Source organism: Pseudorasbora parva, chromosome 20, assembly GCF_024679245.1.
Source record: "Pseudorasbora parva isolate DD20220531a chromosome 20, ASM2467924v1, whole genome shotgun sequence".
Lineage (NCBI taxonomy): Eukaryota > Metazoa > Chordata > Actinopteri > Cypriniformes > Gobionidae > Pseudorasbora > Pseudorasbora parva.
Window position 1 is genome coordinate 10,558,677 of NC_090191.1, and position 14,590 is coordinate 10,573,266.

The 14,590-nt window shown below is 37.9% G+C and overlaps 1 protein-coding gene across 2 annotated transcripts in view; it reads left to right on the forward strand.

Annotated features, from left to right (window-relative positions):
- LOC137049214 (NACHT, LRR and PYD domains-containing protein 3-like) overlaps nt 1–10,402 on the forward strand; it is a 31,815-nt gene extending 21,413 nt beyond the window's left edge. For both annotated transcript variants that reach the window (XM_067427678.1, XM_067427679.1), the window contains 2 exons: nt 8,814–8,860; nt 9,408–10,402. In XM_067427678.1, the coding sequence (XP_067283779.1) occupies nt 8,814–8,860; nt 9,408–9,940 (580 nt within the window). In that variant the 3' untranslated portion in view covers nt 9,941–10,402. The remainder of the gene's footprint in view (nt 1–8,813; nt 8,861–9,407) is intronic.
- The last annotated feature ends 4,188 nt before the right edge of the window (nt 10,403–14,590 follow it).

The following is a 14,590-nucleotide window of genomic DNA, read 5'->3' on the forward strand; positions in this document are numbered from 1 at the left end:
GATATCAAGAGGATTTAGAATTTATGTATAAAATTATTATTATTATTAGAGTAGGCCTACTTTTATTATTAAATTGATATTACATTAATTTGCCCCCTCCCCCAACAATTTCATAATGCATAATCGACACACTGCATAATAAAATAATAGATAGATTACTCCTCACTATTTAAAAACATTTAGCCCGATTAAACAAGGAATTATAGGTCTATAATTATATGATTATAATGTCAGAACACTGCAATAATGTCTGTTTCAATGAAAAGTAAGAACAGATTTATCTAAAAACAACTTGTTTAACAAAAAATGGGCCTACTTCTCTTCTATTTTTTTCTCACAATATGGCCCAAAATAGAAATATTAAGAAAATAAATTAAGGCAGTAGGCTACGTTATCAGCATGTTGAATTACATCTCTCGTTGTCTGAGAATATGAGCCTGAAAGCTTGTCAGATTTTACTTTCACTTTCTGTATTGAATAATTAACTGGGTTTGAGACTGCGTTTGCACATTGCGTGATATCCACTGACTCGCGTTCATGAATTAAAACGGGAAAAGGAAGAAAAAAGAAAAGAAAAAAAAAGACAACAGGACATTGTGTCAAGATGGACAACGGTTTCCACTTCTGTCATAATAAGATTAAGTAGGCCTAGGCTAAATATTAATTAATATTAAAAAAATAAAAATTAAATGTGAAAGTAAAACAAGTAAATTAATGATTAACTAGCTAAATGAATAAGCACTGCATATATACAACACAAACTGGAGGCACAACAGTTTACTTAATTTCTGCTATTTGATAGCTGCCTACATAATTAAAGATCTCCCTCTTTTCGTTTTCTTCCTTAATGCTTTTAAAAATTAAATGGTTAAACTTCTGCTTTCACGCAGCCGCAGTTAGGGGAAATAGGGCAATCAGTTCATGGCCTTGCTTCAGCTGTGCGATAACCTCACGAGAGGCGAGCAGAATTTCTGACACGCCAGAAATTCATCCGACCATCCGATTCCCGATCGTGAGAGGTTTGTCGCCTCTCGTTTCCCCCTGTACACTGTACGAACACAGGGGCTTAGCCATCATTTCAAAAGTGAGGGGGACAGAATGTCAAGTGTTACCAGTTTTTTCTGACCTTTGTCTAATTTACGGGTTTTATTTTTAACGTTATATCTTTTTGCTTAATTGGCTTAATATGCTATTTATGGTTAAATTAAAAAGAAAGAAAGAAAGAAAGAAAGAAAGAAAGAAAATGCAGATGTTTTGTACTTTATATTGCACATGCCATGGTATTGTATATTGTACTATATTGTTTATACATTTCAAATAGTTTTTTGTTTACATTGTGTGTAGATGCCACACAGTAATAGATCCTTGCTCATTCACACTCTACTTTATTCTTTCCTATTCTATAGTCCACTTTCAGAAAGGAAATAAAAGTCACTCAAACCACACTATTGCAAATAAACTGTGTATTGAACTCAACTGACAAATATGTCACAGTTAAGAGACCTTATATACTAGTAGAACAATAAGATGCAATAAACATGTTTATGTTGGTTCCTTTCCTTTCTGGCTGGTTTGTTCAAAAGCAGCATATTATTTACACAGAGTTAAAGCTAGCTAACATATATCTCAGCTACTTGAAACTGCCGAAAGTGTTTCTACGACATTCCTTCCCATCTATGAACTGCTGAGCAATCATCATCCTATCTATACTGTCCAGTTTGTCACTGTGGATGTGACACACAGCAACACTGTTTAGACGAGACTGTGTCATGGTGCTTCGGAGCCAGGTTTTCAATCTTCAAAGACTGCTGAAGCTTCTTTCAGCCTCTGCTGAAGAAACAGGGGAAACAAGGAGCAACCTCACAAATGTTTCCACTTGGTCAAAGCGTTGGCGGTCTTTTGGCAACATATTCTGAAGAGGGCTTGCAGCCTCAGTAGTTGACTGATAAATATACTTGGACTTAAACATTGCTAATTGCACCCTCAGTGAATCCCAGAGCAATTCCATCAAACTCTCCTGTCAACAGTACCTTTTCAAGAGTACTGATCATAAGCAGCCCCTCTTGCTCAAATCTTTCTTGAAACTGCATACTGACAACATCCAAGACCTTGAAAAATTCTGTCCTGAAGTAGTCTGCTGAGGAACTAGGTACATGTGCTGAACCCTGACCAGACAGGCTTTTCGAGGCTTTCGAGCACGGGGCATTTCAATTGGAGATAGATTTAGGGAGTTACACATTTGTGTTGCTTTGTTGTAGAAACTTTTAAATGCATCCTCCGTTCTCTTTTTAGCAATTGTGTCTTTCACACAATTGACAGCAGCTTGCATTCCATCTACTGTCTGTGTGCGGCTCTGAAGAGAAGTATTGAGACACTCCAGCTCTTCTGTCACTTCTAAGGTAAGTAAAAGGCCAAGCAAAACATTGCTTTTTGAAATCTATCAAACAAACCATTTGCTCTGCAAGCTGATTTTGAATGACCGTATGCCATTTCCTCCAGAGCAAGTAACATCGGCTGATACTGGTTAAGCACAGCACAAATGGCACGTGCGCACTGTCCATCTCGTAGGACACAAAGGTCTGATGGTTAGACAGATCCACTCTCTGACTTTGAAATATCCTGGAAAATTGACTTCATTTTCACAGATTGGCCAAACAACACTCCAACTTCATGAACCCACTGCAAAGAGTCACGGATAACAGGAGATGCTGCGCAAGCATGCTGTGTGATTAAATTTACACGGTGTGGACCACAGTGGACATATAATGCAAGTGGCTGACTCTCTTTGATGATGGCCTGTGCCCCTGAATATTTTCCTGCCATGTTCGCAGCACCATCATAAGCCTGTCCTCTCAAACCAGTGATGGATAAATTAAGACGAAGCAAAACATCCTTCACAACCTTTGCTAGGCTCTATCCTGTTGTTACAGACACTTCATACAGGCCAACAAATTCCTCATGGACTATTAGATCATGATCGACATATCTTAGACAGACTGATTCCTGTTCCTTCCCTGATACATCTTGGGTACCATCCATGATGACACAAAACTGCAAATTAGGAAGTGAATTGATGTTTTGTGCAATTCCACGAATTATAGAATTACTAAATAGGTTGAGGATTTCATTTTGAATTTGTGGACAAGTATAATCACTTTTGAGAGACAACCATTTGCTTAGGCTGGGATCATCTTCCGACTTGTATTTTAGTAGCTGACTAAAGTTTCCCTCATCATCATCATCATGGCCTCTAAAAGCTAAACCTTGTCTTGCCAGAAACTGCACAGCGCTGATCATCTTTAACAGGCATTTCCTTGCCTCCTCTTGCTGTGAGTTGTTATGGCTGTCTTGTGACATTCTGATCCAGCATGTAATGTAAACCTCTCTCTAGCCTTCTTCCAGTTTTTAAAGCCAGTGCTGATAAAGGTGGTTTCCGTGTTTTTGACAAGTTGTGACGGTTTGTTTTTAAAGGCCTTGTGGCAGTAGAAGCACAATGCTCCATCAATACCAGGCTCTAAATGGAGCCATGCAAAATCTTGGTACCACTGAGCCTGACATTTTAGAGTTCGGTCTCTAAGCACCTGACACACAATAGTCTTGGGATCTGGCTGATGGGGTTATAATAGAGGCGCTGAAGACCCACCTCCTTCTACAACAATCAACTCTAAGTCTGATGCTCTCTGTTCTGTCTATAAAAAAGTACAAATTATTCTGATTAGTAGGCCTATGAGAAATATTTCAACATAGACAATGCTGCTAAATATTTTGTACATTCCTTTCAGTTTGCAAATGCATACACTGTAAAAAATAATTCAGGTCTCCAATTGAAAATTTTCCAGTGACTGATCACATCTAAATTTTTCAGTTGACCAAATTTAATTTCTGTGTGTGACGATTCGTAGATGGGAAGGAAGGAGGCGGGAACCGGCGAACGTTCAATCACTTTTTAATTCAAAATAAATAAACAAAACGAAAGTAAAACCGCGGGCAGCCCCTCACGGACGACTGCCCGCAAATACCCACAAAATAAAACATGGGCAGCCCCTCACGGACGACTGCCCACTAACACAATCACACGTAAAACAAAACTCAACATAAACTCCAGGCCTGGTCCTCTCTCGTCTTCCACAGCCCTTGCTCCTCCTTTTATGCTCCCGTCACATGGCCTCGAGACCAGTGTGCCATGCAGCTGGCACTCGTCAACACTAATCACCGGCCCGCTCTCGCGGTCCCTCGCCCCGCTTCCTGTCACACCACACTGTGAATTGATGAAATTTAATTAACAGAAATTAAATGTGGCCAACTAATATTTTTAGATGTCATCAGCCACTAGAACATTTTCAATTGGAGACCCATTTTTTTTTACAGTGCATGAAAAAAGGTACACAACGACCCATTTTTTGGTCTGCAAATCTAAGCCAAATCCTAAGAGACTCGATTTTTGTTATAACTTTTAGGCATAACTTTTCACAAAATGAGTAGTTACTTTGTTTTGCCTATGCAAGGCAGTGTAGACTTAAACACACTAGATCGTGTAATGGAAAAAACAAAACAATTATCTTATTCCAGTCATTCGTTTTTTCTCACCTCTGAAGCCTCCTCAAAGGTTTCTGCCTCATCCTCTCAACTCTGAATTATGACATACAGAAGAAATGATGTACACTGCTAGACAATAGCCAATCATTTGTATCCTAAATTATCTTTCCTATATTTTCCTAATGACAATTTTATAATTGATCTATATATAGTACTGCAAACATTTGTTGAACATTAAGCATAGATGTATACAAAAATTGTATAATGTATATACATTTTTTAAAGCCACTTTATCACTTCTCACCTGTGAAGTTTCTTTTGTTTGTGTCATCCTGTTTCTGTCCTGATAACCCTGAACTGCATGTTCTTCTTGTCTTGACAACACACACGCAAAAAAGTAAAATTAGTACAATAGTAAAATAAAAACTATAAATTAAGACCTACATTAGAACATTAATGAATGCAATTTCCTATATTTTCCTAATGACAATTTTATGATTGGTCTATATATGAATGAATGAATAAATGAATGAATGAGGAATTTATATAGCGCTTTCATATGCACTACTGTACACCCAAAACACTTTACACTTATGACAGGGATTGCATACTGCATTGCTATTGAATTGTATAATGTAAAAATGGAAGGGTTAAACAGACATTTGGTGGCTATTAATATATAATACTGAAAACATTTTTTGAACATTAAGCATAGATGTATACAAACATTGTATAATGTATACATTTTTTAAAGCCACTCTATCACTTCACACCTGTGAAGTTTCTTTTGTTTGTGTCATCCTGTTTCTGTCCAGAATCTGATTACCCTAAACTGCATGTTTCTTGTTCAGTCTTGACAACACACACAAAAAAGTAAAATTAGTGCAACAATAAAATAAAAAACTATAAATTAAGACCTACATTAGGACGTTAATGAACACAATTGCATATACTGCATTGCTATTAAATTGTATAGTGTAAAAATGGAAGGGTTAAACATACATTTGGTGGCTGTTAATGTGTTAAAATCTGAATTCAACATTAAAGCTACACTGTGTGATATTTTCCCCCATCTAGCGGTGAAAAGGTATATGACCATCCAGTGAATAATAGTTTCTGTTCCTCTTAATTTCGATTTCGTTTCAACTCCTACGGTGGCCGATTTAGTCATGGCTTCCAGTTCGACCTCTTCGGTGAGTGTTGCTTCAAGTGATGAGGTTACTTTTGAAAACTATTATAATTTGCAGTTATTTAATTTGCCAAATGATCTATGATCAAATTAATCTATGTAAAATGAATAATAGTTTTACGTTTTTATTATTTTTTACCATTTCATTGCTAACATCAGCTATCAGGTTCCCAGACGAATGCAAGCTAATCTTAGTAAAGGAACTTTTATCAGTGCTATCGTTATTCTGTATATTGTACGACATCACTAGCGTAAGGCAAACAAATTATAATGCAATTAAAATATTAATCTCATAAAATATTAATCTCATCAAAAACGCGAAAAGCGAAGCTTGAATTTACGGGTATGTCCCTCTTTGGCAAATGTACTTTCAATATGGAGGAGCAACATGGCGACCGCCATCCGAACCCCTAACACGTATGTATTTTCAATGGTTTATTATAAAATTACGAGAATACATTATTACTTAAAAGAAGTAAATCTACATTAATGAGCACATATATTTTTGAAAGAACTAAGTGATTTTAGCTAAGAATAAACTAAAAAAGTTACACAGTGTAGCTTTAACAATCACATCTATATTCTAATTTGAAGAGCTTTGATAACATATCTGTGAAAAAAAGACATTACAAAAGAAAATACACTGACAATAAGTGCACGTTTGTGAGAGCAAATATTTTCCATTTCCAGCAAAACCGGCTAATTATTCAATGAGAGAAATAGGCAGAGTTATTCATCGTTATTGTGCAATACAATTCAGATACCACATGCCAACTTACTGTGCTTGACTTTTTCGTAAAAAAGGAGTGAAGAGTTTTTTGTCGTTTTGAACTCATCGCGACCTCTATGAAAATGATGGATACAGCGCGGGTGCGAGCACGGGCGTGCCGTGACACGTGAGGGACTGATTACCATGAAACGTGAAAGACACGTAGGTAGATAGACTGTCTTGTCTCTTTGAATTTTTTATTTTTAATCTGGATTTATACACATTGCCCCGTGAAAACATCAACTTGTCATGAACACAGTTTGCCCAAAGAAAAAGTGAGGGGGACGAATTTACATTTTATATAAAGTGGGGGTGGACACGTCCCCCGCGTAATCTACGCCCATGCACGAACACCTCACAACAAATGACGCACGATTAACCTGAAAATCGTCCAGACACAAAAAAGAGTCGCACGAGTCAGAATTCAGCTCGAAATCGGACCAAAATCGCATTGTATGCCCGCTTTAGGTGTGCAATTGTTTTCAGGAAACTGCACAGCTAAAGTAGTTCTAGGCAGATCTTGACTGCATTATCCTGTTAAAGGTTCGCTGAGCGAAGCTTTCAAGAAATGGGCCGAACAAACGAACAACTTGTTGTGGTATCCGATTATAATGCTGCCTTCACATGCTATCAGAATTATTGTAAATACTAGTTTTCGAGGTAAAAATGGACTTGCTCCTCAATATCTTTCTGAGCTTTTAACACCTTACATTCCGACACGTAATCTACGCTCGGCCGACGCTGGTCTTTTAGTTGTTCCGGTAACGCACCAAAAAAAAATGGGTGATAGGGCGTTCTCTTCAGTTGCCCCTAAATTATGGAATTATCTGCCTGCCAACATTAGAAATGCACCATCCTTGAATATGTTTAAATTATTACTCAAAACGTATTATTTTAAGGAAGCATTTGGGTGAAAGGGGATTTCCTGTGGTTGGTTAAGAGATGTATTTTATGAGTTTGCTATGTCTTGGATTTTTTTTATTTATTATTTTTTATTTATTATTATTATTATTATTATTTTATTTATTTTTAATTATTTTTATTTTTTTAATATTGTGTTTACCATCCCTGTTTTATCTGTCTTGATTCTACAAATGTGAAGTGCTCTGAGAATTTACTTTTAAAAGCGCTATATAAAATAAAGTTATTATTATTATTATTAAAAATTGCACATGAATGCCCTCTGATGTCGTGTTTACCACTGGGAAGTTCGGAAATAATTTTGATACCCACATTCCCGAGGTGGGCGTGGCATAACCGTTAAAAATGGCAGATAGGAGACGAATTTCTGCTGTGGCAGGTTTTATTAGTTTTTTTCTCACAACAATTTCATTGTCTTTAAAGTAGTACACATTTACATAAATGAATAATCATTTGAAGCATATTGTGTATTTTAAACACATCGAAAGTCACATCTAGTTGACCATCATTCCAGATTAGTGAGCACACTGACTATCTAGATAGTGTGGTAAAAGTAACTATACAATAGGACCCTGTATGGCTGAAAACTATTGCCATTTTAGTCTTTAAGCAGCCTTACCTTGTCTACATTATGCCTTTATTGTAAATGTAATTATAAACGATATGCTTTCGTGTTGTGCTGCTATGTTTGCCAGTGATTCTATGATTTTCTGGGACCGAGAAATGACTGAAATGGTTATAGTGTTAAAATAACATTTTCCCAAGACGCACAAAAGTATGAACCTGGCGTCCTCCATTCTTTCCGACAACAAAGCACCTGAACACAACAAGCTCGTAATCACGACTTCTGAAGTGGGAAGTAGGAAACTTCCGACACCCCGTGAAGGCAGCATAATAAACCTCAACCATGTGTCATGAGAGCCGTTTATGCTATCTTCGAGTGTCTTGTTTACCATCAGTAGTTTTTGCTCCATCAATTACGCCTGACAGTGCACATGTTTGGATAGATGCAAATGTTGGGGACTTGCATATAAATGATCCCCAACGCTTTCTTCACAGTTGGGTTTATATTGAGAAGCACATTTTGTCTATGGTGTTTTCAATTTACGAGATTTACATAAGAAGTAGGAGGCAATGGTGTTTAAGACTCACAGTATGCAATATCCATGTACTGAACTCTTATTTTTCACTATGGCAAGGTTAATTCCATTTTTCATTCTAGGGCACCTTTAACATAATAAACGTAATAATAATAATATTACCTATCATAAGGGTATTTGTGTGTGTGTGTGTGTGTGTGTGTGTGTGTGTGTGTGTGTGTGTGTGTGTGTGTGTGTGTGTGTGTGTGTGTGTGTGTGTGTGTGTACTTACTAACATGACAATGCGTGTGTTTTCTAGTGTGGAACATGGAGGAGAGATCAGAATTACAGCAGGACTACAAAAATGTATGTCTACACACACACAAACACAAGCACACACACTCTCTCACAGACAGACACTCGCAACACACTCTCTCTCACTCTCATACACGCACACACCCTGTCTTACACACACACAATCACATATTCGCACACACATACACACACACACTCACACACACACACGTTTCTGGTAAACTATTTTTAATTACAACTGTTGGTAACCATGGTGTTTTCAGTCAGAACTTAATTTAATACAAAATGTATCACAGAATTACATTTCTTAAGTGCTTTATTATTATTAGTTGCTTGGCAATAGACCTGAGAGTTGAGCACTGAACCAAGATTTCCTCACTACAGAAAAAATGTTGTAAGACAGTAAAAGAATCATAAATCAAGTTAAGAATTGCTTATGTAATATGAATTTGTGAAAATCCTAAATTAACTTGTCAGAACTGAACACATGACTGAACTCAACTGACTCAAGTTTCTGTAAAAAATAATTGTTACAGTGTACATTAAAAGATCAGACAGCTTCATAATTCCTGATTCTGATGTGTTTTCTCTCCATCAGATTCACATCATCTAACTCTGGATCTGAATACAGCACATAAACACCTGTCTGAGAGGGACAGGGTGATTACAACCACTGGCAAACTCCAGCCGTATCCTGATCATCCAGAGAGATTTGATTATTATCCTCAGGTGTTGTGTAAAGAGTGTGTGTGTGGACGCTGTTACTGGGAGATTGAGTGGAGTGGGTTTGTGTTAATATCAGTGTCATATAAGAGCAGCAGCAGGAAGGGACGAGGTAAAGAGTGTGTTTTTGGACGTAATGATCAGTCCTGGAGTTTGATCTGCACTTCCTCCAGTTACTCATTCAGACACAACAGCATAGAGACTGTTCTCCCTCTAAAGCCCATCAGCCGTAGAATAGGAGTGTATGTGGATCACAGTGCAGGAACTCTGTCCTTCTACAGCGTCTCTGGAGACACAATGAGCCTCATCCACACAGTCCAGACCACATTCACTCAACCGCTCTATCCTGGGTTTGGGGTTTATAAACTCTTGATCCATGAAAGTATGAGTACAATTGTTCTAATCTAATCCAGTTTACTTTAAATAAAGCTCCTCCTGAACAGAACTGAATTCACAGACCTGATGATCTGGAGTTTCTCTAAAACCACCTTCACGAAGCTGCCAAAAACTGCACTCCTTGGAAGCATGGAGGATCAGGGATGACCAACTTATCTTTATGGAATGGAAGGACACAAGAGAAGTTCTGATGTGGTCTTCCTTTCATTCAGCCAATGGAGACCAGACTGTGTAAAGGAAAGTCAAAACTCCAGATGGGAAATGGACAGAAAAGACTATTTCCATTCCTAAGAGAGTCGAATTTGCAGACATGTAAATATTTTATGTATTGCTTGTTATGATTGCTTCACACAGGAACATGGGAGGAGTTGATGTCTCCAATGCCCTCATTGGGTATTACACAGTGCTGCGGAAAACTATAAAGCAGTACCACACTTTTTTCTACCACTTTTTGGACACTGAGGTGGTAAATTCATTTAAAGGGGGGGTGAAACACTCAGTTTCAGTCAGTGTCATGTCAATCTTGAGTACCTATAGAGTAGCATTGCATCCTGCATATCTCCGAAAAGTCTTTATTTTTTTTATAATTATATAAGAAAGATGCGCTGTTCCGAGTCTTTCCGAAAAAAGCCGAGCGGGTAGGGGCGTGTGTGAGCGGAGCTAAATAATGACGTGTGCAGCAGCGCGCTGTGCGTTGAGTCAAGTGCGTCGTAAAGCTGTCTCATCCCTAACAGCGGGAAAAAAACTTTATTCAAAATAAAAATATGACTTTTAATCAGATACAGCCATACATCTATGATCCGGAATCAGACCCAGAGGCTGCAGTTGAACAGGAGCAGCAGCAAAAACGACTAGAGCAGGACGTCGGATGTGGTACAAGTTATACACTAACTATATAATATGCTTAGCGACTTGTGTTATTTACATATTTATACTTGAATTATATCGTCGTATTTTTGTCTTTGAAGGTGTACATGTGGGAAGTGCAGTTGTGCATGTGTGTTTGTGTGTTTACGCGTGGTTTGTGTAGACAGTAAGTTAGTGTTTACATAGAAAGACACGGAATAGTAGCGCATTTGAATGAAGAAGCGTGCTTATTTAGTTCAACATATTTCCCCCCTCTTTGTGTATTGTTGTTTGGAGTGCTTTTACAATACACAAACATAAAGTTACACATATAGTGGCCAGCTAAACAAATGTACACGCACTACACATCGCATGCTCCATTGATCAATTAACTATACGTGATCATGTTTGGGCTAACACAGACAAAAACACAGACATTTGAAGCAGTCTCACTCACCGCCTGCGGTTCTAACGTTGGGACTGCTCCATCCTTCAGCATTAGGCGATCGGGAAATCCTGTGTCGAGCTGGGCCTTGTTTATGAAACAGTCGGCACCGAAATGCAGCGAACAGATATAAACATTCGCGCAACTCAGTTGCTGATCCGGAAAAGCAAATTACATCCACTGTTGCCTTAACGCGGGGTTTTGGGGGAATCTGTGCAGGACTGTCTTGGTCTGGCAACCAAAAACGCACTTTTTTGGTGACATTGTTATGTGCACATCACCTGTCCAGCATCCTACAAGCCAGCGCTTTGATGGGCGTAGCCTGTTGCTTTCGCTCTCTCCCTCTCTCTCTCTCACGCTCTTCCAGTAGAATTGTCCGTAAGGCCCATACAAGGAAATTCCGCCCCAATTAACGTCAAAGGGGACGCATGATCGCAAAAAACTTGCCGAAACTTATGACTAACCAGAAGTAGTATTTTTGACAAAGAAATACTCCCATCAAACGTCCACCTTAACTTTTGAAACTTTGTCTATGTTTAGTATGGGATTCCAAGTCTTTAACAGTGTAAAAAGATCAGTATGCATGAAACAGCATTTCACCCCCCCTTTAATATTCACAAGCAGCAGGCTGCACTACAGAAGAAGAGGGCAAATAACCAGAGAGAATTTCGAGAAAATCTAGTTTGTGAGCTTGCTAAATGGATGCCTCCATCTGCTGCTCCTGCTTCCCATCGTTCTGCAATGAGGTTATACTCCAAAGCGTTCCAGAATTACATTAATCAAATTTCGACATTGCCTTTGGAGGTCTGCTCTCAAAAATGTGTGTGACAGTTAACAGGTTAAAGCTGTGCTTTTCTACAAACCTGATTGTCCAATATCCCACAAGATATTGTTTTTCTGCTTGAGAGATGTAGAGACAAACCATGAGGCTTATTAGTCTAAAATTGATTTGTTGATTTAATTTAAAGTAATAACGTTTATATATATATATATATATATATATATATATATATATATATATATATATATATATTATTATTATTTTATTTTTTATTTTATTTTTATTTTTTTCAGTGTAAGACACTGTGCAAGCTCTGGAGGGTAACCAGTTACAACATCAAACTGAGAGGTAGCTTCACTTAGAAGCTTTTTTCACTCCAAAACAACTAGTACCATTATTTTCTGCTGACCTCACGTGAGCAATGTGGAGATCTTTTGTTCAGAGGCTGTTAGCACCTGTTATTATATCTTTTAACTGAATGTCTAGTTTGCTTGCAGTAAAAAAAAAGCAAGTATAATGCCTTGAAAAACTGTCATTAAAGCCTGCTAAACCATGAGCTAATAGCTTTCCCTAGCTGTGGATTGAAAATTCCATGTTCTTCCAGGGTTTCGAGGTCCTTTAGGTAAGGGATAATGTACACCCAGCAGGTTATCGCAGAATAAACCCTGACAGAGTGATCAGGACGCCGACGCGAATCCCGCTTATTACACGGCTACTAGTCTCAAATAAATTAGACACAAAATATTGTCTTGAGATTAAATATTTTATTAGCTCTTATGCAAAGCTTCCGCAAAGAAAAACAGTTCCAAACTGCCTTTATCTATTGCTGAAGATTTGCCATGTGCTAAATGTTGAAAATGAATGCTGAAAGGGTTAGTTCACCCAAAAATGAAAGCCTATGATTTACTCACCCTCAATTCATTATAGGTGTATATGACAATCTTCTTTCAGACAAATACAATCGGAGTTATATTTAAAAAGCCATGCTTGATTTGTCCATTTCGTAATTAGTGCCACTATGGTGGACGAGCACCTCTCTGATTTTGCATGTCTAGGGGCACACTAACTCAGTTAAAGTGAGAAATTTCCCCAACACCAAATTGTGAACGGGTCTGCGTGCCAGGTACTGGATTTTAGATTTTTAATCAAATAAACCTGTCAAGGCTACTGTATAGGATCATACACAAAATATGGAACCTATTGGTTTCTGTCTCACCACCATACTGGGGGTAGAGTCACTCGACTTCCCATTCTTCTTGTATGGTTTAACCTGTTAACTGTCACCCCCATTTTGAAAATATACATGAAAATTCATAATCCAAACTTAAATGGTTGCCATTCAAGAATGCTTTGGAATATATATATATACATGGTCTCATTTTAAAGAAGACAGTCAGCAGAGAATTGCTCAAGTGAAATCACTTCAAAAACATGAAGTATAAAAAAGTTATGGAAGTGTAAATTTACTGGCAATCAAGTATACTGTAATAGATTTTTTATATTTAATATAAAATATATGTTACAAAATAATTTGTACTCTAAAATTACTATCAAAACAAAGACATATGTCTAATAAATTTGTCTTCCAAATTTGAAGTTGATATCACAAAAATTGAAGTTCCCATGAGATTTTGTTTAGGCGCTGTACCACAAATAGCCACTGGGTGTCGTTGAAATTCCATAGCTTTTTTTAAAGCAATTTCCTGTGTCAAATGTATATATTTTTGTTTAAATATCACAAAACAGTTTGCAGATATAGAACCATGAGACTCAGACCTTTCCGACGATATGTGTTTTGTCAAGATTAGAAAAGGTTTTTATTACAAAGTAGTTAAATAAATATGAAACATGATGATGCCACTTGGGGAGGAGCCGGCTGGAATAATTTAGGGCACCGTTTCTATGGTAACCCAAGGTCCGATATCAAAACGGGTTTCACAGGTTGAATCTTGAGTTTGTAAGCTTTCGAATGATATATAGTTTGTCAACATTATAAATTTGTAGTTGCCCCACTGTGCATATACCAACTTGCTAATTGATATGTGCCGCTATTTCTGTTACATATGAGAAACATTCAATGAGAAATGCGCCTGAAAGCGGAACGAAAAAGCACTATTCATGCCACTGACCATTCAGCTTGGCTCAAACTTGCACATCTTGCTGTAGACACTTGGTTGGCATTTTCTGGATATCTTCTAGAGGTGCGTAGGTCTGTGAATGTTTAAAATACCATTGCTTTTTCATATTTCTTGCATTGTCCAGGAACATTACATGTACGCATTGCTTGTCTATGTTACGCCGCATTCACACGGGGCGTAGGCGTTAACGCTTCCCATTTACTTTGAATGGGTGACATCATCCGTTGCCGAACTGAATTGTGGGTTCCGTCGCGGCGCTTCACTCGCGTTGCAAGCGGCAGAAGTTGAAGAATTCTCAACTTTTCAAGCGCCAGCGCAGGCGTCATCCAATCAGATCGCCGTATGCAAATATCCTACAGCAGACGCTAGCCAATTGCGTTCATTACTGCTCCGTGAACCATCCAGACCATAGACCGTTAATAATCCAGACGCAGCTTCTGGACCACTACGTG